General features: G+C 41.1%; 2 protein-coding genes across 2 annotated transcripts; both read right to left on the bottom strand.

Moving 5' to 3' along the window:
* Positions 1 to 1,788: 1,788 nt before the first annotated feature.
* CCNA2 (cyclin A2) lies at positions 1,789 to 6,241 on the bottom strand (the record flags this gene model as incomplete). The annotated part of the gene is made up of 7 exons (XM_079534425.1): positions 1,789 to 1,837; positions 2,289 to 2,422; positions 2,931 to 3,044; positions 4,060 to 4,264; positions 4,788 to 5,011; positions 5,323 to 5,435; positions 5,773 to 6,241. The coding sequence occupies 7 exons, from the start codon at positions 6,239 to 6,241 to the stop codon at positions 1,789 to 1,791; spliced, it is 1,308 nt and encodes a 435-aa protein (XP_079390551.1).
* Positions 6,242 to 7,029: 788 nt separating this feature from the next.
* Positions 7,030 to 21,526, bottom strand: BBS7 (Bardet-Biedl syndrome 7; the record flags this gene model as incomplete). Its single annotated transcript, XM_079535062.1, has 19 exons — positions 7,030 to 7,166; positions 7,826 to 7,949; positions 9,016 to 9,119; positions 9,230 to 9,339; positions 9,795 to 9,959; positions 10,935 to 11,074; positions 12,281 to 12,346; positions 13,380 to 13,454; positions 14,235 to 14,427; positions 15,002 to 15,104; positions 15,849 to 15,933; positions 16,716 to 16,846; positions 18,009 to 18,125; positions 19,445 to 19,517; positions 20,099 to 20,285; positions 20,766 to 20,941; positions 21,152 to 21,214; positions 21,344 to 21,409; positions 21,491 to 21,526. 19 exons carry the CDS (start codon positions 21,524 to 21,526, stop codon positions 7,030 to 7,032), a joined length of 2,151 nt encoding a protein of 716 aa, XP_079391188.1.
* Positions 21,527 to 22,084: the final 558 nt, after the last annotated feature.

Genomic DNA, 22,084 nt, shown 5'->3' with positions numbered 1-22,084 from the left:
TATACATATTCCCTGTCCTGCAAGGGTAGAGCATTTCTAATACTAAGCAGTAGACATGATATACTGCGGTCTTCCCCAACTGATTTTAGCTTTTCCAGTGGCAAGATATTGAAATTAAACTAACTGAAGACTACTGAAGAACATGGTCGACCAGCAGAATATGGCTCTTTGTTAAACTTTAGAATATGTGGAAGAGTTAAAGTACATCCTAAAAGCTTACGTTTAGCTAAAGAGCAGCCTCTGTTGCATACTTTGCCTTGACTGTATGAGTCACTTGGCTAGAGCAGTTTAGTAACTGAATTGGTTCATGTAGGGCTTGAACCACAGAGTAGGGTGGGACAGAACAGCAAGCATTCAGTAACTGAATCTAGATGTGTTGTGAATGGTCTCACAGTAATGCATAGATGGTAGCTTGATAGATGGCTGCTGATTTTATCTCCTTTTTTTTTTTTTAAATAGCCCACACCCACTGCTTCACACACACATAGAATTTATACTGCTAGGTTTGCAGATAACCAGTGTTGAATCAACTTGAAGTTTAAGGGGCACCTTTGGCAAGGGGCAGCCCTTGCCAAAAAGAATCAAAAACAATGCTGATTTAAGATGGTATTACTAGGAGGTAGTGACTTTAAGGTATTGGGCAAGACTGCTAAGAGCAGGTATAAAACTTGTTTATTTGCCAACCTAGAAATGGCTCAGTTCAATCCAACACCTCCTTGCGCTCACTTCTTTACATACACAAAGAACAGTAGGTACAAGGAGCATCACTCCATTTATACAGGTTGAAGGTAGATGTTCATTTCTATCCAATGACACACGCTAGATTGTTCATTTAGCCGTTCCAGTAACTAAGGAAAAGTAAGATCATTTGGTTTACATTTTTGCTGCGTGCCTCAGAAGGAATCCTTCCAGTTGAGAGGGATGTACAGAATTAGTACCATTCTGCACACAGCCCACACACCCTAGAAGACATTGCCTCCTCTCCTGGGCATAGAGCAGGAATTCACTCTCCTGCAGTATAATCGTTCCACCACCCCTAAAGAGGTCAGCAGGCTGCAGGTTTATTTACTACATTGATGGGCTATTGGGAAAGCTAAAGGATTAGTGGGAACTCCACAGGTTTAAAATTAGTATCAGTTTTACACTTTAACTAGAAAATAACTATAATAAGACCACTTTCTATATGTAGTTCACTAGTTTCAGCTGTGCAGTTCCTGCAGCAGAGTACTGAACCTTTAATGATGAAGAGCAGGTAATCCATTAAAGACAAATCAGGGCTTCCAGTAACCGGCACATCCCAGAGAGCCTCACAAAAGTCAATTTCAGCAAGGTGTTCTCCTCATAGCAATACAGTTTCTTCCAGTACTGTAGCTGTTTAGTCATAATAAGTCTCAGCTTAGATTAGGGAGTATAAAAATGCTACAAATACCTCTGTGGAGTTCAAGTCTCTCTTACTTGGAAGGAGAAAAAGTCCTGTAATAATAATGCACTGCTAGTATTACTGTTAAGTCTATAATTGGGTAAGTCTCAGACTTGACTTGGTCTTCATGGTTACTTCTGTGCTTCAAGAGAACATTCTTATAAAAACATAGCTACATATTTTAAGAAGACTGCATGTACAAAAGATTTACATTAAAACCACATAAAACAAACTTCAGAATTAAGCTCATCAAAACCTGCATTAATATTCTGAGTAATCATACCTAGAACTTTGAACCACGTTTAAAAACTGTACATCATTTTCTTGTAATATACATCTACGTATTTAAAAGATAAGTCTCTTGATTATTACAAATCTAGTGTCTCTGGTGGGTCAATAAGCGATACTGCATGGTACCTAGAGAAGGGAAAAAAAAACACAAAGAGATGCAAGATGGAATCTTGCTGAAGTGCTCTCTGCTGTAAAAAATAACATGGATACTGCAGTAAAGCACATTTCTTACAAGGCACAGCCAGCTGGAAACATTTTGGAGCATGTCAGCCACCACACCAGCATGGATTTTTTGAAGCATTACATATGCTCTCCTGCCTAGCAATGGTAGGAATTTCCAAGTCAAGTCTTCTAGTTTCTACCTACCCAGTTCAGGCAGCGGTTTGAGTAGTGGCACTAAGCCTGGTGAACATGAAACATTGCTCAACAAAGCACTGTGCAAGACCTTGAGGGTCTCTTCAACCATTTCACTTACACCACTTTGGTGTGACTTTAGACTCCCCAAGTTAACCCACCCAGCCCCAGTTAAGCTCAGGCAGAGCAGACTGGCTTACCACACGTCTCTGCAGATACTTACTTTGTGCTCTTGTACTTTTCCCTTATGGACTGTTGTGTGTGCTGTGCTGCTTTGAGGTAGGTCTTGTGAAGGTCCATGAGGCAAGGCTTAATGTGTTCAAGGGTGTAGCCCGTCACCTTGCACAGAGATTCAGGCTGAGGAAAAAGGAGGAACACTGAAATATGTTCATGTCACTCTGGTGGAGGTTTTCAAGCTTCCCTGTTGAAACAGTGTTGTCCCAGTATACTGGCAGTGTTATTATCTCAAGAACAAAGCAGCTCAATAATCACTGCCAAGATTTGAAGCGTTCCTGTGGGTCTACAGGAATCCTGAGAACTACTGTATTCTTTGCAGGGCACAAGTATTCCTTGTCTCCATTACTTAGGCTTTCTGCCCGCTCCCTCATCCCAAGGAGGCTGTTTACAGCTTTGAGGAGGATGAACAGAACACAGTGCAATCACAGATGCCTCCTGCCTTCCCAAAAAAGGTACATCCCTATCTTTTAAATACCGCAGTCCTTCATTAACAGGTTACTCATATGGAAGGGCTGCCAGCTCCAGCAGCCCAAAACTCAACAGTGTAGGCCCCAGCACTCAAAACTTCCTTCAATTACACTAAGCATGCATAAAGGTATGTGAAGGCTCAAGTCTTAGTGTTACATACCCAAGTTTGTCCAGTGATTGTATAGCTTGCTAGATGAAATGCTGCAGCAGCAATTACTGATGGCAAGTATTTCAAGTAAGGATCAGCATCAATTAGAGTCAACTCTCCAAGATACTGCAAGGGAGACAAGGGAAAGTGAATCATCCGCTTCCAAAAAGACGTAGAAGAGCATTTAAGCAGCTTCATTTAGACAGGAATTTAAGCTTCTAACATCACATGGAGGAACAGTTTCTACCAGTTCCCACTTACTCTTAGCCCACAGATTTGTTCCATTGGATTACTGCTGATACTCTTTGAGAAAAAGCTTACTCATAAGTCATTTAATATGACTCATTGTCACATTAAACAGGCAATGACGCAGAAAACTTGAGAGCACTCTATACTACCACTTGTGATTCTGAGAGTCACAGAACAGCAACAGAACACAAGGAGTATACCCCCAAATATTTATCTTATAGCATCTACTGTTAGCTAGTGTCCAACACTGTTCTCATACAAGCTTTTTCAATGTATTTCATCCTTAGAAGCACCTGAAGTCAAGAAGAAAGAATCTTTGGTCTGACCTTTGCACAATGCGACAAAGGCATTCATACAGGAACTCCGGTACCTGCAGTGTGGTTAGGCTTTAAGGTAACATCAGCTGAGGCGCTGCCTGTGCTCTGCTGAGAAACAGGCGTCTGGATGTACAGCTCAGTGCTTGAGGGGAAAAATAAAAATCCTTTCTGCCCAAGTGAGAGGGCAGGTGCATGTATGGCAATTTTAGACAGGAACATGAGAAATATGTAGCAGGGAAACAAATCCCAAACTAAAATTCAGCAGTCTTGGCCTGCTTTGAGTAAGCACTCGTGGAGCCGGGCGGAGCACCAGACTGTAATAGTAATGGAATATCTGAAACAGCAGCAACAACACTTTTGCTTCCAGCAGCACAGAACTGCTTCTGGAGGAGCCCGCGGCATATCATGTGCACTTTTCAGATGTCTCCCAGAGAGATTACATGCTTAAACATATTAGGAGATTGAAAAGTCCAGTCTAAAAAGTCCTTTACTTCTTGTCTGTACAAATACAGCTCTTGTAAAGCGTATTAACGACAGAACTCTACAGTTCCACAGACAGAGCTAGCAAGCCTTACCATTGATAAGCTCTCAACTTTAGCATTTGTCTGCTGGTGCAGGAAATACTGAGTGAGGAACTGGTTGATCGTTGGAGCTGCCAAATCAAATGACAAAACCTTCAAAATTAAGTGCTCCATCCTCAGAACTTGCTTCTTGTTGTAGGTGTCATCTGTAATGTACACAAACTCTGCTACTTCAGGGGGGTAGATTTCCTCAAACTTCCTGCCATGAGAAACAGAAACAGTTAGGGACTAGAGAATCATGTAGCCAGCAACACTTCATGAAAACCACTGTGCTAAATTATCTTCTGACTCCCAGAGTAAATGGATACAGTGACCAAGCAAGTTTGTTGCACTCTGTTTGGTAGGTCTTGAATCAGCTGAATTTAAAGTTAGGGTTTCAACATTCTGTTATTTGGGAATTAAGTAATTTAGAACTTAAGAGTTGCTAAAATTCCAGAAGAAAACCAAGTTGTCTTTTCATATACTTTCTTACTATTGCCTTAATTACTGTTGAGAAGCCTTTCACTCCTGCATCTGGAAATCTTCACGTTAAGCCAATCTAGAAAGACAGCCTGCAATCTCACCTGCAAAGTTTCACGTGGACTGCCACACTTTTATATTTTTTAACCTATTATGAAGCCCTTGCTAGACAATGGAACTACAGACTTATCTTATGAAAGCTATGTGATTTCCAATAGTATGAAACCAGCAGGTGGAATTTTCAATCAAGAAATTTCACTTACGATGCAAGCAACATGGCTGCGGTACCCACAAGCTGAAGCTTTCCTCTCAAAACAGACATTGAAGAAAGAAACCTGTCAATGTAATTTACAGCTAAGTGCAGAGTTTCATTCTGGAGCTTGTACTCTTCTCCAACTTCCACCAGCCAGTCCACCAGAATGGCCCGCATGTTGTTGGTGATGTCAGGCTGCTTCTTCATGTAGCCTATTTTAGGCTTGCATTTTACCTGCAGGTTCAGATGACAGACAAGACTGAGTTTGGACTGGATGCCTGTAGGGAAGCAGTCACTCACTCTCAATTTACCATATCTAGATTGTTTTTAACTGGTCACAAGTAAGCAACAGTAAATCTGGACTCAGAAAGCTACATTCCCCTCATCATCTTTGCAGCTTGCACTCAGTGCAGAGCACAGCCAACCTCCCAACAGGAAGCAGGGGACTGACTTATTCCTAGCTTTACCTCGGTCACTGCAGCAGTAACTTATCCTCAGATGCACTCAGCCCAAATATGCAAACACGAGAACAGGTGGTACCTCACCTCCATTTCCCTGAGGTACGTGTGGATATCGCTGACATAGTCTGGTACATTGTTAACGTTTGGTCTCTCTTCTGCTTCTAAAGTGATGGAGATATCCATGATACTCGGGGAATCTAGGAGGAAGGCAAGGGCCGCGATAACACCGGGCCCGGCAGAACCCCCCACCGGCTGGGGCGATGCTGCTGGCCGGCGGGCGGCCATCCGGGAGCTGAACAGGCCGTGGGGAAGCCGAGGCACGGCTCAAGAGCAGGAAGCGGCCCGCTCTCCCCGCTAAGCGGCCCTTCCCCAGCCGCCTGACGCACGCCGCGCTCCACAGTCCCGTCCCGCTCCCCAGTCCCATTCCGACTCCCCAGTCCCGTCCCGCAGCCGCAGGCCGGCCCGCTGCCGGCGCCGCATTCCGCAAGCCGGGCGCTCGCCCCGGGCGCCGAGGGGGGCAGGGCCGCCGCTTACCGAGGCTGAGCTCCATGGCGTTGCCCAGGGGCGCCAGGGGCCGCCGCTCCCCCAGGGTCCCGAGGGCGGCCCGCAGCCCCGGCGCGTCCGCCGCCGCGTCCTCATCCCGCTCCTTCTTCCTCTGGGGCCGCCGCCGCTCCCCGTCGGGCTCGTCCACGTAGACACTGAAGGGCTGCTGCTGCAGCTGCTGCTGCTGCCCCGCCGCCGCGCCGCGGCCCTCTCCGTTCCGCGCCGCCTGCGGAAGCGGTCCGTCAGCGCGCCGTGACAGCCGCCCTGACAGCCGCCCGCCGCCCCAAGATGGCGCCCGCCCGTCCGCCGCCCCCCGCGCCTCGCCGCTCACCTGCGGCGCCAGCCCCGGCCGCGCCGGGCCGCCCCGCAGCAGCCCCAGCGCCACGCGGGTGCCGGCGGCTGGCGGCGGGGCTTTGGCGGCCGGAGGGACGTTCTCCTGGTTCTCCTGCTCCGCCAGCATGGTGGCGGCCGGGGTCGGGGGGGGAAGAGAAGCGGGGAAGGGGAAAGAGCCGGGGGCGGCCGCGGAGCGCGGGGACGCGGATGGGCGGCTCGTGCCGGCGTCCCGCCGCCGCGGAGTCTCGCGCCGCGGCGCCGCTCTCTCCGTTCGAGCAGCCCGCGACTATTGAATCGCCCAATGAGCGGCGGCGGCCCGCGGCGCGTCACGCGGTTCCATGCGACGCGGCGGGCGGAGCCGGAGCGTCGCGCCGCTCCTGCGCCGCGCCCCCCGCGCACCATTTGGCTCCGCCCCACCGGTCCCCCGCCCCAGTTACCGCGCAGGCGCACCGCGCTCCTCCAGCACAAGTTGGGTTAAAACTTCAATTAAGCTTTAATTAAAAACTTACAGCTCGGAATTTCAGGCATACAGGCTTCTAAACATGCTTTTATAAAAACATCGTTCTTACATTCCTGCCCCCTTGCTCTCCGTGCATAGCTTTTAACAGTACTGAAAATACATTTTGAAAAAAAGCCGGTGGTTACGGCTGTTTCTGTGTATTCGCTTGAGGTGCAAAGATCAGCTGCCTGCATAGGAACGTGTGTGCAGGCTTCACCCGGGAGCAATCTGCACCAACTGCAAGTGACTACTGCATTTAGAACAGCAATACAGAGCACACAGAGGAACAAACTGGCTTTACAAAAAAAGGACTTTTCCTTCCAACAAAACCTGCATGAAACCACCTCGATGTAACCAAAGAAAGGAGCAGAAGGAGGACAAGCAGCAGTGTACGCTCTCTGCTCATCGCTTCCCGCTCAGGATGCAGCCTCAAAGAATGCGATCAGCCGGTCCTGCTCACAGCCATCCAGCAGCTCCAGCAGGAGAGGAACTCTGCTCTTCACGTTGGTGCCTCGAAATTTAAATTTATCTATGAAGAGATCTGTGATCATACCTGCAAAGTTAAAATTCCAAGACTTACACTTGGCCCTATTTTCAGGAGTATCTCTGCTTTGAGCTCCTCCTTGTGTACCAACTCTTCCAGCTGGTTTGGGTTTTAGAGACAAGACTTTTTAAACTGGTGTCATGTTACAACAGCCCAGCAACCAGCTTAATTTCCACGTGGTTATTTCTGCCTCACATGTACCTATCTCTGAACTGAGAAAGGAACTGATCTCACAGAGTAGGCACTGTATGTTAAAGTTGGTGACTGGCAGGGAATCCCTGAGCTGAAAGCTATATGGGGAACACTGGAGGTTACAGAATTTCCTTCGCTAAATCAGATCTTCTCCTAAGATTCTCCCCATCTACCCCATGTTCATTTTCCTGTTATTGTGTAACACTTCACCACTGGGAACCTCATCAGTCACCTATACATTCTTAAATTCCACTCTGAATCATATCCCTTAATCTTGCCAAAAAAGACAAGCATTGTACAGATCTAAAAAGCTAGAGTAAAATGTACAGAAGTTCTGAAGCTACTGAGGTGTACCTACCTATCAAATCATTTCAGATCTACTAATGCTGACTTCGTAACTACTTCAGTGGCATCCAGGGTGCACTCTCTGAGCATTAATTTGCAGTTAGGAGAAAAAGTTTAATCAATCAACAAACCATAAAGTCTCTCAAGATGTGCAGGTTGTTTCTTGTATTCCTCAAGCAGTTGATCTGCCTCTTCCAAAATACTGCGGTATTCTGGCACCAAGAAGTCCACATTTCCTTCCTGAACTTGTAATTCCTCAAAGATATTTTACATCATAAAAATCAAAGGCAGTTAGGTAGCTTAAGAACATTAAAGTATAAAGAAATTAAGCTTGGGTTTGACAGGAGGAAGCATTTCAGAAGCAAGACAATCCCCTTCTAAACTAGGAAGAGCTATTTTCAAAGAGCCTCTTTTAGATCTTCTAACAGAACATCAGATGCTGCTTGTCACTTCATACATTAGATTTACAAAATCCTCCACAGCTCAGCCCTTACAGAACGAAGCCTAATGAAGGCTAAAAGCCTTCACCACACTTCAGCTTTAGAATAAGGAAATTCCTAGAAAGCATAACACGTTAACAGTCTGAACATAAAAGGCATTGCTATACTTAGCAAAATGTTCTACACACTCCTAAAGTGCTCCCAACAATTGTCAGATCACTGTGCTCACTGGAAGTTTTTCTGCTGATGAAAGAGGTCTAAAACCGGCATTTGATTCCACAAAAGGGCAAGGAGTCCATTTTTATCCCCCCTCTTCCCTCCAGAAAACACAACAAAAGATTACAGCAGGTTCTGGATTATAAAATCCTGGCTGTTGGAGAGATTCAAAAACTCAGACAAGCTGACAAAGTGACATCTCTCAGAGATTAACCATTGAAGAGATTAGGCAGAGATTAATTATGAATAGAGAAGCTTCAGAAACGATGACACACTGGGATGACAGTCCAAAGCAAGAAGTCTCATCTGGCATGGACCATCATATCTAGAGCTAAAACACTTTAAAAGGTTAGTGCAGAGAGATGAAGATGGAACTGGAAAATAACAGTAGCAAAAAGAACGTAAAATGGCAAAGCTGGCTGCCTTATACTGTTTGACTTATGCATCCTCAACATCTGTCAGTAATCCCACGTTATACAATAATGATATAGCACCAATAGGAATTTTCTTCAAGGAAGCTGTCTCCTAGGTAACTGAAGTACATGTCCTGGGAACAGAGATACGCATACCAGTGTGACATGCCTCTGACTTGAGCCACAACATGAGTCTGATATCTGACAGCACAATCCCTAACAAAATCCTTCCAGGGGAGCTCAGATACTTACTCTCAAAGCATCTATTAAATGAACCTTCTTGGCCAACAGCTGCTGATACTCTAATTTGGGGTGGATGAGCTTTAACGTATGCCTCACAGATTCTTCATTTATATCTAGTAGCAGAAAACAAAACAACACACCCCAACAAATGAATGAGCAATACGTATTCCATTTATGAGAGTATAAAATGATGCAAAGGACAGTAAAATAGAAAAAAATTTACCAAATGATATGTTGAGATTGATCTTCCTTTTAGTAGCCTCTTTGGAAAGTACATCTTTTAGGATGGATATTGTAGAAATATTGTCAGACTTGAAACATCCCTCACCTATTCTATAAAGGGAAAAAAACTTGTTGAACAAACTTATGAGCACATGCAAGCATTAGATGTGTCCATGTTTTAAGGGATAAGACCTACAAATTAATGCCTTTTTTGCTGAAAGAAGATAAAACTAATTAAGTCATAAGCAGAGTACTGATCTTAGACACATTTAATCTAAGTTGCAGCAATAGGTTTTCAGAAAAATGCTTATTCACATTTTGAAAAGCATTTAATATTCATGCAGACAAGTTGTTTCCATTTCTCAGTACAAAGAAAAAAAACCCAAACATCGGAAAGTAATGCTCGTCACAAAGTAATTTGACTGTATTATTTATGTTCTTCAAACTCCAGAAACAAATTGGAGAAGAACAGTAGTATGTGCATGAAAAGATATTCACAGAGCAGTTGAGGATGAAAAAGAAAAAAAAAATAATCAAAACACATTGCTTTAGTAATCGTATTTTACCTGTAAGTACTTTCAAGCTGGGTACCCAGGAAGGTGTTTTGAAAATAAAAGGTGACACTCTCTCCAGGTGGAGTCCTTTCAGGGACTTCAGGCAAGCAAAAGACAACCCAAGAGTGAATTTCAGCAAAACTGAATTGTCCTTTGAGCATCAGTGTATTCATTGGCCTATGACAGGATGAAAGTTAAAACATAAAAAATATAAAAATCAGTATTAGTTCCAAAGGATGGACACTGATAGTGCACTGGTAACCCATATGAGAAAAAAATGTTGAGTTCCAAGTAGTCTTTTTTTCATTAACTCTGTGCATGAATTAGGTATCCCGCTAAGTAGTTGTGCAGCACAGATTACTGTTAGTTTTCCATATTTCTGAACAAAAACCTATTTGTACATTCCACTTTTATCTTATAGCAGGTGTGTCAGAAATGGGTAAGAAACCGAAGGTGTTTGACAAATACCATTTCAAGTTGTTAAACCTGAATAGTAGCTAAAAACACAGGAAATATGCCAAAGCTTGAACAGTTTCCCCTCCTGTAAACCACAAACAGGTTTTCATTTCAAGCCTCATTTCAGGCCTCATTTCAAGAATGAGGCATAAAAGAATAGAACACATTTGCATTTGGCCTTCAATTCCTTCAACTCTTCAGTTTTGTTTCAATGCAAGCAACATAACATGTTAATTAAGGACAGAGTAATCCAGTAGAAATTGCATAAAATAGATTTCAAATTCAGAGATAAGGAAGAAAAATCTTGGCTCCATTTTAGAGTCAAATTAGTTGTGGGAAAGAATTACATTAAAGGGGTAAAGGAGAGACTGAGGCTGAAACTGAAAAGGCTGCGGTTACTACCACAGCAGAGTTTCCTTTCTACCACACCCTCAGCTCTGTTAATACGTTGGACTGCTCTGTAGCCAAGGTCTGTAAAGTGAAAAATACATGGGCTTTGAAAACAGGTAAAGAGCAGCAAGGGATGTGGGAACCTGTTAAATGTGCATTTTATGTCAAACCTACAAAGCCCATAAACTCATACAGGCTCAAAAATATAGGTTAGGAATGACATGCTTAAGTCTATAGAGTAAATTTTTTTACTGGATTGTGTCAGTTTTTTGAAAAGAAATAGGCTTTTGTTGTTATTGCAAATACCTGTCATGGTCAATAGCATGAGTTCTCTGATGCAGTGAAAGGGGTTTAATTTGGTATTGATAAACTTGGCAGGTTTTTGGTTGAATTCTTGGAGTTACATATGCTTGAAGTGTCCCATATCGTCCTTCAATTGATCGAATCTGAAGAAGAAAAAGTAGAAGCCACAAAAAAGAACAAGAGTGAATTGAATGATTTACTGAGATTTGGAGAACTTGTTATTATTCAAAATACAATAAAGAAATCTGTAGATTTTCTGTGGTACTACAGAAGTATTTAGAGTACTATATTTATTTGATAGAACCACTGTAAAAAGAGCAGATCAAGAATGTTTTAAAACTAGGGAAAATGCTGCCTAATGAAATGCTGCAATAATAGATGAATGTAGAATTAATTTTAAAAACCCACTAACTTACTTTCTGATTAGTTAAAATAAGAAGTCTAACTCTTCAGGACCCCATTACTGTTACTTTCTTTTTTTTTTTTTTTTTTTTAAATAAAAATACATTAGATAGCAACCAGGGACATATCCCTAAACAAAAAACAAAGATAGAGTCAGATGAAGTGACCTCCTCAAGAGTCAAAATGGACACCAATAGAAATGCTTAGGAAAGGGACCCAGGAAATAAGAGTCTTAACCTTGCCCACTAGGTCCATAACTGCCCTCATACAAAAAAACAACAACAAAAAAACACAAATTTCCCCACATTTGATGCATTTTATTCAGGCTTAAATATCTAACTATAATCTTTTCCTTTAAAATGTGCAGTCAACAGATATCAGGGTAGGAGGCTGCAGTGTGAGGCGATTGCATGAAAAGAAAATCTAGAGTCCAATTTATCTTGAGGATTGACTTCAATAATCTTGATTTCTTTTCTTATTTTCCCCAGTGGTAATTACAAAAATGCTTGAATGTGTTAAACTGTTAACAAGAAACCACAAAACTGAGAATAGCCATGTGCATTTAGCATAAGCATAAAATTACAGGATTTGCTTCCTCTCCAAAATATAAATACGTGCCACATTCCCTCATCAGTGTCACTTTTTTCATACACTTCTCAGGGCAAAAAGTGCCAGTGCTTTCCTTCCCACATTTCTCCCCTTTCATTCCACGCACAGCCACCAGAATCAAGTACATTCACTACTGACGATTTCTCAACTGCTTTCATTTTAGGGGAACTCGAGGAAGGATCCCAAGGTCTCCTCTGATGTAACACGATTTTAGAAGCCTTTAGAAACCTTACACCAGTGAGAAAGGAATACTAGCTCTAGGTTAAGCAAGATTCCTTCACGTTGCAGCAAACATCCATGTAACAATTTCTTATGGAAAATAACTTAGAGCACTTTACCTTAAGTTCAAGTCTTGTAGTATTTGCTTGGCATCTGTAAGTGGCAAGAAGACAGTTGCCATTTGGCTGTGAACAGCAATAAAAGAGGAAAAATAATACAGAACAGGTCGTTTTTAACTGAAGACATGCACTGTAAAGTTGTTAGTATTTATGCACAGCTCCTTCACGGAAGTTAAAAAAAAAAAAAACAAACAAAAATGCAGCCATCGGTTCCCTGCAATGTTCCAATTATTGTTAACTGTGTCAGAACTTAAAAACAATTCTCTACATAAATAGAAATCAACTAAGTTTCTTGTTTTCCTTAATACCATCATAAAAATTACACAGATAGAAACTTTTCACCTCAAGAACGCATCTATCAACCTTGCTCATTTATCTGCAAAAATAGCCTGACATCCAGAAACAAAAGGGAAATCGTTAAGAAAATACAAGCGGATTTTTTTTTAATTAAATTAATGATCATGAATGGCAATTGATATATGCTGAAGCTTTCAGAAATGATGTGCAAATTTAGCTTTTAAGACTAAAATACTCTGAGGACCGTTAAAAAGACATTATAAATATTTTCACAGTGCTAAAGTAGTTTCAAGTCTCCCATCCTACCTGCCCTTCCCAAAGAAGCACCATAAGTAATTCTACAAGTAGATAAGTTTATAAACACTATATTAAAAAATGCAAACATATGACTTTCCAGGCAACAGAATTTTTTAATGGTCTGATTTTCCTGAGATACACTAAGGAAAGGATATGATGTTCTTCACCTAAATTACATTGAAGTAAAGAGATACTGACAAATTCAAACTAGAGAACATCACTGAGCGTGCCTGCAACATTCCTAATTGGTCAAGAAAAAAGCCCTACAGCAGTAGCTCCCAAATCCCTTTATGCACAGTTGGCTTTGCCCTATGCCATGACTTGTCACTGACACCTAATTCTGTAAACTCTATTGAAACTGAGCTCTCCAGATTGCCAAATAGTTTAGTTCTATGCATTTCAAATTACAAACATATAAATCCAAATTCTATTTTGCATATACTGCATTGAGAGCTTTTCATCATGCAGTCTCCAGAAACATCATTATATCTTTTGTTTCACTTACATCGGAATCGCAGTTGCTAAAACTAACAACAGCAGAATTTTTATCCACATCCAGCAAGTCTACAGGGACATCACTCTGCAGAACAGAAGGAAAAACGTACAGCTTAAGTTCCTGAGCAGCTCCTAATTCATTCATCTACTGTCACCAATTGTTTTAATAAGTGAGAAGCAATGACTGCTTCATCATTTATATTCAAGTGATAAAATCTTAGTAGATAAGCATCTTACACCTGAACATTTAATCCCAGATTAACATTGTGATCTTTCTCTTATTCTCATGCAGTGTCCTGAACTCCTTGTAGGTGGCTTGCAACAACTTTAATATAAGATGTGCAACTTTGTCTTTCAGACATGCATGAAGTATATTCACGACTGAAGCGTTTCTCTATTGTAACAAGGGGATTACAATGCTCATTCATGAAACCAAGGATCAAGTTAGAGGTCTATTAATGATTCCTTTACTAAAATTTATGCTTCTGAAACAGACTACTTCTTATATAGATGTGTTTTTTGTGTAATTAAATCTAAGATTGTTATGAAAACAAAATTAAAAGGCTTCTGAATGATTAATTACTTTATATGGTACTGCTTTTAATTTCACAGCAGTGGAAGGAAACACTGATAAAAATTAAGCACGCTTTCTAAAAACAAAAATAAAAAGTTTATAGATGGTTTTATTGCCTTCTCCAACAACAGAAGGAAGCCAGGCATTACAGCATATTTCTTTACAGAAAAAGCCATTTGTTCTGAACTCTACATTAAATTCAAGCCTAGACCAACCAACTTCATTATTCCTCACTTCGCTAAAGAAACTGCAGATACTACAGAGCTGCAGATTACTTGTCATTTATCTCACCTGTACCAGGATAATATCTATAGCTGCTTGCACCTCCAAGATGAGACTGTAGCTAGCATCATCTTTATTTAATGTAAACTTATCATTCACACTGAATGCAGGTACTGATGAAACAGCAGAACTGGACTGAGAAGACTGCTGATACTTTTCACGTTCTCCAAGTACTTTCATCTGTAAGTGTTCCACTTCATTCCTAGAAAAGACAAACCAGGTATAATGTCACCATAAAATTAACAATAACACCTACCATAGGAAATAAGTCAATTATGCTTCAAGGCAATCTTTCTTCACTTCTGTTCGGGATTTTCCAACAAGAAGTGACTGTTAATTCCCCTTCCATACCCAACACATCAAGGATAAAATACAAACTGTATCACACGAAAACGTAGATTTTACTGTACTTTCACAAAGGGAATATCCATGAGTTACAGGAGGGGGCAACATTTTCCCTCAAGAGCCTCAATACATTTCCCTCAATGTATTTTTAAAGACATGCTGGTGAAAAACTTGCCTGTCATCATTCAGAAGCTATAGGTAGCACAGGAGAAAGGAATCTTATCTTGACGAAGCCAAGGAAGAAGGAAATAAAACATAACCACTAGAAGGCAATATAGGAAAGGATTATGGAATGAGAACACTGTTCTCATATGTATGTCCTTCTGTATACACTAATGATACAGAAAATCTAATGACAGAGGAAGGAAAGATGGCATTTCAGTTTGTAATGCTTCAATTCTTCCAATTCAATTTCTATCTAGTGAAATTACCTCAAGGATGAAATCTTGCTCTGCATTTCTTGACTTAGTTTCAGCTCTTCACCTGATCCACCTTCTCTATAGGCAAGTTCTGTAGTCAGTCCTGTCAGCCAGCCTAAACCAACATACGAAATTCATATTCATTTCAAGCTATAAGTAAAAATCTTCCCTCAGTATTTGTATGTGTGCAATGATGTTTGTTTCAGGTACTGGGTGAAGAGATTTAAGACTTAATTTTGCCCTATCTTGGAGGACTAAGCTAGACAACAGGCATAAAATTTTATGAGTAGGCGGTCATTCTTGTTTTACAAATTGGAAAATGTTACTTTTGTATGAAGCACTTTGTGCAATAAACACCTCTGTATCATTTTTTTTGAGTTTTGTTTTTTCCACCTCTGCTTCTGACAATAAGTTCTATAAATACCTTGAATAATTTGTGATTGCCAACCAGTACTACAGTTGAAAACAAAAAAAGATGTGCGATGTGTATGCAGCACAGTACAAATTGCACAGTGCGTTTTGAGACAGAATGCTCTGGCTGAACTTATATACATATATATATATACTATGTATATATACATATATATACATATATATATATATATATATATATATGTATGTATATATTTTAACTTCTTAATTCCATTTACTTATAAAAGCAAAAACCACTTGACTGTATCCTGACAAGTAAATACCATATTCAAACAAATATTTTCAACAAAGCACCCTAATTCCAATCATAGCAAAACTTTAAAGAAATGAGCTGTGCTATCAATGCAGCCTGTTTCAGTTCTACCTATCAGTATGCTATCAGTATCTACCTATTTAGACCTTATTGAGTAAATAATACAAAGTTTACCTGAATATGTGCATGCTAAAACTTCATCATAACCATCTTTTCCTACACAGCCACCCTGGATTGATGAAATGCTCTCTGATAAAACCTTCAAAACACATTCAAGCAGAGGAAAATATTACTGCACTTGTTTTAAATACCTGTTTTTGGTTTTTTTTATGCTGTTATTTTTGCTTGGGGGGGAGTGGGGAAAGGGGGAGGGGACTGTTACCTACATCACAACATATCTACATAGATGCAAAATATCTAGATCCACAAGAGTAAGCTAGTTGATGACTACCACAGCTAAAGCAAGATCTTTTAACCAATGCACTCTGAATTAACCCTGAGTAATACAGACAGTAAAATGTGGCTTAAAGGAAAACACTCTTCCAGCAAGATTTACAGTCTGTCTGAAGGATGAAATCATCACTATGGATCAAATCCACTTCCTTACTGAGCATAATTACTTTGTCTATCAGTTCTTAAAGTCATAACAGCTACACTTAAAATTTTACGTGCAAAACAAACCTCACACAATGTGATGGTGGGTTTTTTTTTGTCTTGTTTTCTTTTTCCTGAGAGAGAAGCACTGTATTAGGTTTGATCCAGGAGAGACCTTAGTAAGAGCAGAGTCAGAGCTTTAGCATACTCTCTGCACTGTTTTGATTTTTTTTTGCTCTAATCAAGACCTCTGTAATGCCTGGTTCTTAAATACTTAGATACCACTTTGACGTTTGTGTTATCAACATTACAGAGCATATAAAATTAAAAACAAAGCCAAAAAATATATTTTAGCTGTAATAATCGTGTGAACACTTGTTACTTTGAAATACGGAGTTTTTAAATTCATCTGTCCAGCAAAGAAGATGATACTGGATGTGGGCTTACATAATCATACCGAAGGACAGGATCATCTGCACTCTCAAAGCTGTAGATTTCCAGCACTCCATCATCTCGCCCAACGAGTAACTCTTTAACTCCATCTCTCAGAATGTCAAAACTATCAATGCATAAGATACCTAATGAAAAAGAAAACAAACTGTCTACTTCATCTTTGGTTGTTTATGACGCATTAATACGAAGGCCACATTAAATTGCATAGGAAGAGATTTTTGCTGGGATTTTATGATTTTATTGATGCTATTTCTGGAAGAGTCCACTAGAGGGCTGAAGTGACTCTCCCGTGACTAAAGTCCACTTCTTTTTCCAGACTATTTGTCTGACCAGCTCTGCCAGCTGAAGAGACAAGCACATTTTATCTCCTATAGCTGACAGAAAGCCAACTGGACTGCTGTGAATTTCAGCTGATGTGGCAGATGCAGGATCCTGATTTGCATCAGACCTCCCTTAGGTTTGTGCTGCTACACAACACCTTAATGGACAAACCCACCCGTTGACTAAGACTCCCCAGATGATCTAACAGCTAACCATGGCTAGACTGGACACAGAGTTACAGTATGGAAGATGGAGAAGGAAGCAAAAGAACCTGCAAAAGAGTTAAACTCCTTCACATTCCATATTTGGAGTTTACACATACCAAGAGGATTTTTAACAAAAGAGTTAAGTAATAAATCTAATTACCTCATGAAAGCTTAGAAAAAAAAACGTACATTACTGCTCTTCTCCTTTACACAAAAATAAGTACTAACACATGCTGCAGAAACAGCATACAAAGGCTACAGCAGGGAAAAATATTGTCCTATGTCCAAACAAGTTACATCATATTATGGAGCAATAAGGAGAGCATTATTCCATCTTTAGAAAGAAATTCCTTACTCTGTTTTTTTTGTTGTTTTTTTGTTTGTTTCTTTTTTTGTCTTGCACTGTAGATGCCTGACTTTAATCTGAAGGGCCTTTAAGGTCACTGCACATCTGAGAAAATCTAGCATGTAGATTTGCATTTTAAAATCACCAAAATTATAAAAATCCCAAGCGATGATGTACAAAGAAACTGTTTTACAAATGGCACTTTAACATTGTACTGTAAAAATGAAAATGTACAGGAAACAACATACAGGGCAAACTGATTAGAATCACTTTTAAGAATGGAAGAGAATTAACACATTAATATCACGTATCGACAATATTAAAATACCCAAGAAATTTATTTCCTAATGATTACATTGCAACAAAGCCTCAGCTGTGCTCAAAAACTAAAGAGGGAGATACTGAGACACGTACCTCCTCTCTTTTTTTCATTGTCAATTTCCCATTTAGGTACAGAAGCAGAACCAGTAATCTGGATAAGCCCCAGTTTGCCATCAGAAGTTCCATATACAATTTCTTCTCCAGAATCACCTAAAAAAAATATTCAGCAAATTCAGAATAATAAAAAGAGACATATTTAAAAGTTTTGAAAATATTCATCCCACCAGAGGAAAAAGAAAATCCTAACGTTAGTGCTGTATAACAGAACTGTCAGGCTTTACAACAAATGCCTTCTTGCTGTGGAGCTCTGCTTGCAAACCTTTCCAGTACTTTAAATTTAGGAAAAGGCAGGCTATTTAATGGTCTTTACAGAAGAAATCATTCATTATTATTTATTCAGAACACACATCTAATCGTGAATGCTGTACTGCACCTTAAGCAAATAAGAACTGCTTCTTGAAACTAGATCTGAGAACTGTCAAATAATCTAACAGAAACTAAATTAAGCACACACTAAAGGGATTTATATCAGGTTAGAAGAGATTAGCAAAAAGGATTATCAAACTATTTTAAGTTGGATCCTTCCACAGTCTTCTGACTTGAGCTCTACTCAATATTCTCATCAATCCATGGATGGATGGAAGTAGTGATTCTTCTTACAGAAATCCAGACATAAGAGAAAACCAACCCAGAACCTGAATGGGACCCCCAACAGTCCAGCTCTCGTTTACACACAAGATCACCTCACAACTCACTGCTACGTACGAGGCTTTCATCCAATGTAAACATTATTTAGAATTAAAACAGTTAAGTGCATACATGTATATATTGTATGTTTATAAACAAATAACACCTCTAAATGCATATAAATGAAAATCCGAAGCAGTTTAAAAACAAAGCTAATAACCCCTATGCTATCCCAACCTAACACTCCCATGGTTGCCCTCTCCCCAACTTCCACCTGAAATCCTACTAGCCTCTTACTCTTGCCTCACCCGTAATCTCTGTCTCAGAAACAGATTTTGTGTTATTTCTGTTACTGCCAACAGGCTTTTTATCCAGTTATCCACATACAAACCTTTTCTACCAGAAAACCAGCAGCAAAATCCCTTAATACTGCTAAAAGTGTTGGGTTTTTTTCCCTCCAATTTTCTAGATACGAATAATTTAAGCAAATATCTTCAACATTTAGCCTTCCCCGCTCCTCCCCCCCCTTACAGAGTTACTGGTTGTTCATTAATTCAGTATATGTACAACAAACTACCATTCCCACCATAGTATAGATATTCTGTATCTGTATTCTATAAATAGAATGGGTAGTAAGATATGGCTTCACAGAGTTTTCTACTACATTTTTTTAATCAGTTTCAAAATCAAGATGAAATGTAGTTAACAAATATGAGTGTTGAAATCTCAAAATCCAGCAGAAGTACACTACTTAGTTATGTGTACATACAAAATTCTGTTACCTCCATCTCCATTGTTTAGAGCAAGAACAGTAGGTGGTCCAGGAACTTCTACTTCATACAGTAGATCAGATCCCTAGAGACAAAGAGAACTACCTTGAATGAGTTCTTGTTCAAAAGGAGAAATCAAGAACAAAGACAAAATTGTTTTTTTTAATATGGACATGCTTCATTTACACAGATTTTCTTGCATAAAATCACTTCTAAGCCAGAAGAAATTTTATGTAACTAAAACATGACTTAAACAAATCTTGCCATGTGTTACCACTTTAAAAAGTTATGACAAAATAATCTGACACTAAGAAACAATTGTGCTAAAACATTTGATATCATTCACATTGCTACAAAAATAATATGCAAATTTTCAAACATATAATGACTTAAATATTTCATTTCCTTATGTAAGCATTTTTAATTTGAAGTGGAAAATGGAAGAATTTCTTTACTTCCTCTATCCATGAAATCCAAAGTCTATTTGTAGTAGTAGTGTTATCGATACTAGTTTTGCAAGTTCACAATCATGATTTTCTAATTTAAAAAAGTACCAGCACTGTAGACAGTAACACTGACAAATGAGATACACTATGCTTATGCTTATTCCATAAGAATTAATCTAATGCTATAGCGTCAACACATAAAACAAGCAAATATTTTAACCTGTAAAACTCTGAGGACTCTATCCTGACACGCAAGCACTGGGGTAATGCAATTCACTTTATCTACAGGAAGGCAGAGAACATCATTGATTTTATCTCTTGATAGGTAGTAGTGTTTGTCTTTGCAGTCGCAGTAGTGGTTATAGATATAACTTGCACAAAGAAAGAGATCTGCTCCTGAAATGTGCCTGAGAAAAAGAAAACACTGTAGCATTTTGCCAGAATATTTCAGTCACATCTTTTTTAGGTTAGTATACATGTGCGCTATTGCTTGCAGATTCCACACATCAGCTTTTATAAGGCAAACACCTTAAACCAAGACCATACAAAAAAAAAAAACACAGAAAAATCTTCCTGATCTCCTGCAGGAAAGACAGAGGGACAGAATACACTACTAAAAACCGAATAACCCCAGTTACATTCACCTGCACATGCACTGCTGGGAAGGCCTCCAGGTTTCCCCCAAGCCCCCCCCCCACACTCTTCCAATTGCACTGTTCCTTTCTAGATTCCTTACTACATGCCAAGGCACAATCTTAAGTTAGAGCAGCACTGAACACTGCCTACATGCATACAATAAGGTTCAAAAAAAAAAAACCACCCAAACCATAAAAGTATAGATTGAGATTAACTTCAGGGAGATGACAAACACCAAGCACTGTACACACATAGCTTTGATGTCTTCGGTGAGGTTAGTTTCAAAGGAGAGGAACTGCTTCCCTCTTTTTGTGAAACCTCTGACTTCTGATCCCGTGGCCACAAAGACTTTCTCTTGGGGTGTGTTAAGAGCTCCTCCCAACTCCAGGCGTGCGATTTTGGGGCCAGGCAGTGTTTTGAACACCGTCTGTAAAGAAGAAAAGCAATCGCAATCATGTTTTGTGTTTACAGGCAACTTTTCGCGCAGAGGATACTAAATCTGCTTTACAACCTCCGGCAAAACTAAGGGTGCTACAGAGTGTGTAGGGACAGAAAGCGACACTGACTGCACGCCTTCCGCACTCCTAAGGAAGAAAGCTTTAAAAAGCCAGTTTTGAAGCGGCGTGTTCTCACTTACCACAGGTTCCCCCTTTTTCATGCCGAAACAGGTAATCACTCCGTCCTGATCGCCCACCACCACCTTCGAAAGCAGACACAGCGTTACGTCATCGCACGGGTTTCAAACACCGCTGAGCGCAGTTCCGTACGTCGGTACGTCACGTTCCGCCAGAGGAGCCGCGAGGGCCGCGCGCGCCCCGCCGCCCCGTACCTTCTGGGTGGCCCTGCGGCCCGACGCGGGGAGCAGCCTCATGGTCTTCTGCGCCGTGACGCCCACCTGCAGAGGAAAGCACGGCCCTTACTCACCTCGTCCGGCCCCTCGGCCCCGAGCGCGGCCGGGAGCGGCGCGGCCCGTTACCTGCAGGTAGTCCACGCGGGCCAGGCTGACTTCCATGGCTCAGCCGGCAGCCGCCCCGCGGCGCGAGCTCGGCCGAGCGCGGCTCCGAGCTGCCGTTACCCGTCACCGCGGCAACCGTCGCCCGCGGACGGCGGCGCTCCCAGCCGACTTCCCATTGGCCGAGCTCGACGGTGAGAGGGCGGGACAAAGGCGATCTGCGCGCCGCCATTGGGCGGCGCTGCAGGGCGGGGCTGCGGCGTCGTTAGTGCCGTGAGCAACGGCCGCGGGGCCGCCCCCAGACGGGCTAGTCGGCGCCGCGCTATCAGGATGAGGCGAAGTATCAGTAAAGTCGGAATATTTTATTTAACAATGAAGCATCTGAGGCATCGAGTAACAAAATACCGGCCCTGCACAGAGTCTAAATTTTAAAAAATCATTTCTACCACATAAAGAGGAGCTTTGGACTGAGATCACGTTACCTTCAAAAGTTGTTAGAAAAAGAACAGCCAACCACCAAACCTTGCCAGAGGAAATCAATATGCTGAATTGTGAAACAGCAGCTGTGGGGAAGCGTGTGGACGTACCTGTGAGCTGCACTCACCCTCACCTGCTCCT

Source organism: Tetrao urogallus (genome assembly GCF_951394365.1).
Source record: "Tetrao urogallus genome assembly, chromosome: 4".
Lineage (NCBI taxonomy): Eukaryota > Metazoa > Chordata > Aves > Galliformes > Phasianidae > Tetrao > Tetrao urogallus.
Note: the sequence above shows the minus strand (reverse complement) of the source record. Positions and strands in the feature narration are given on the sequence as shown.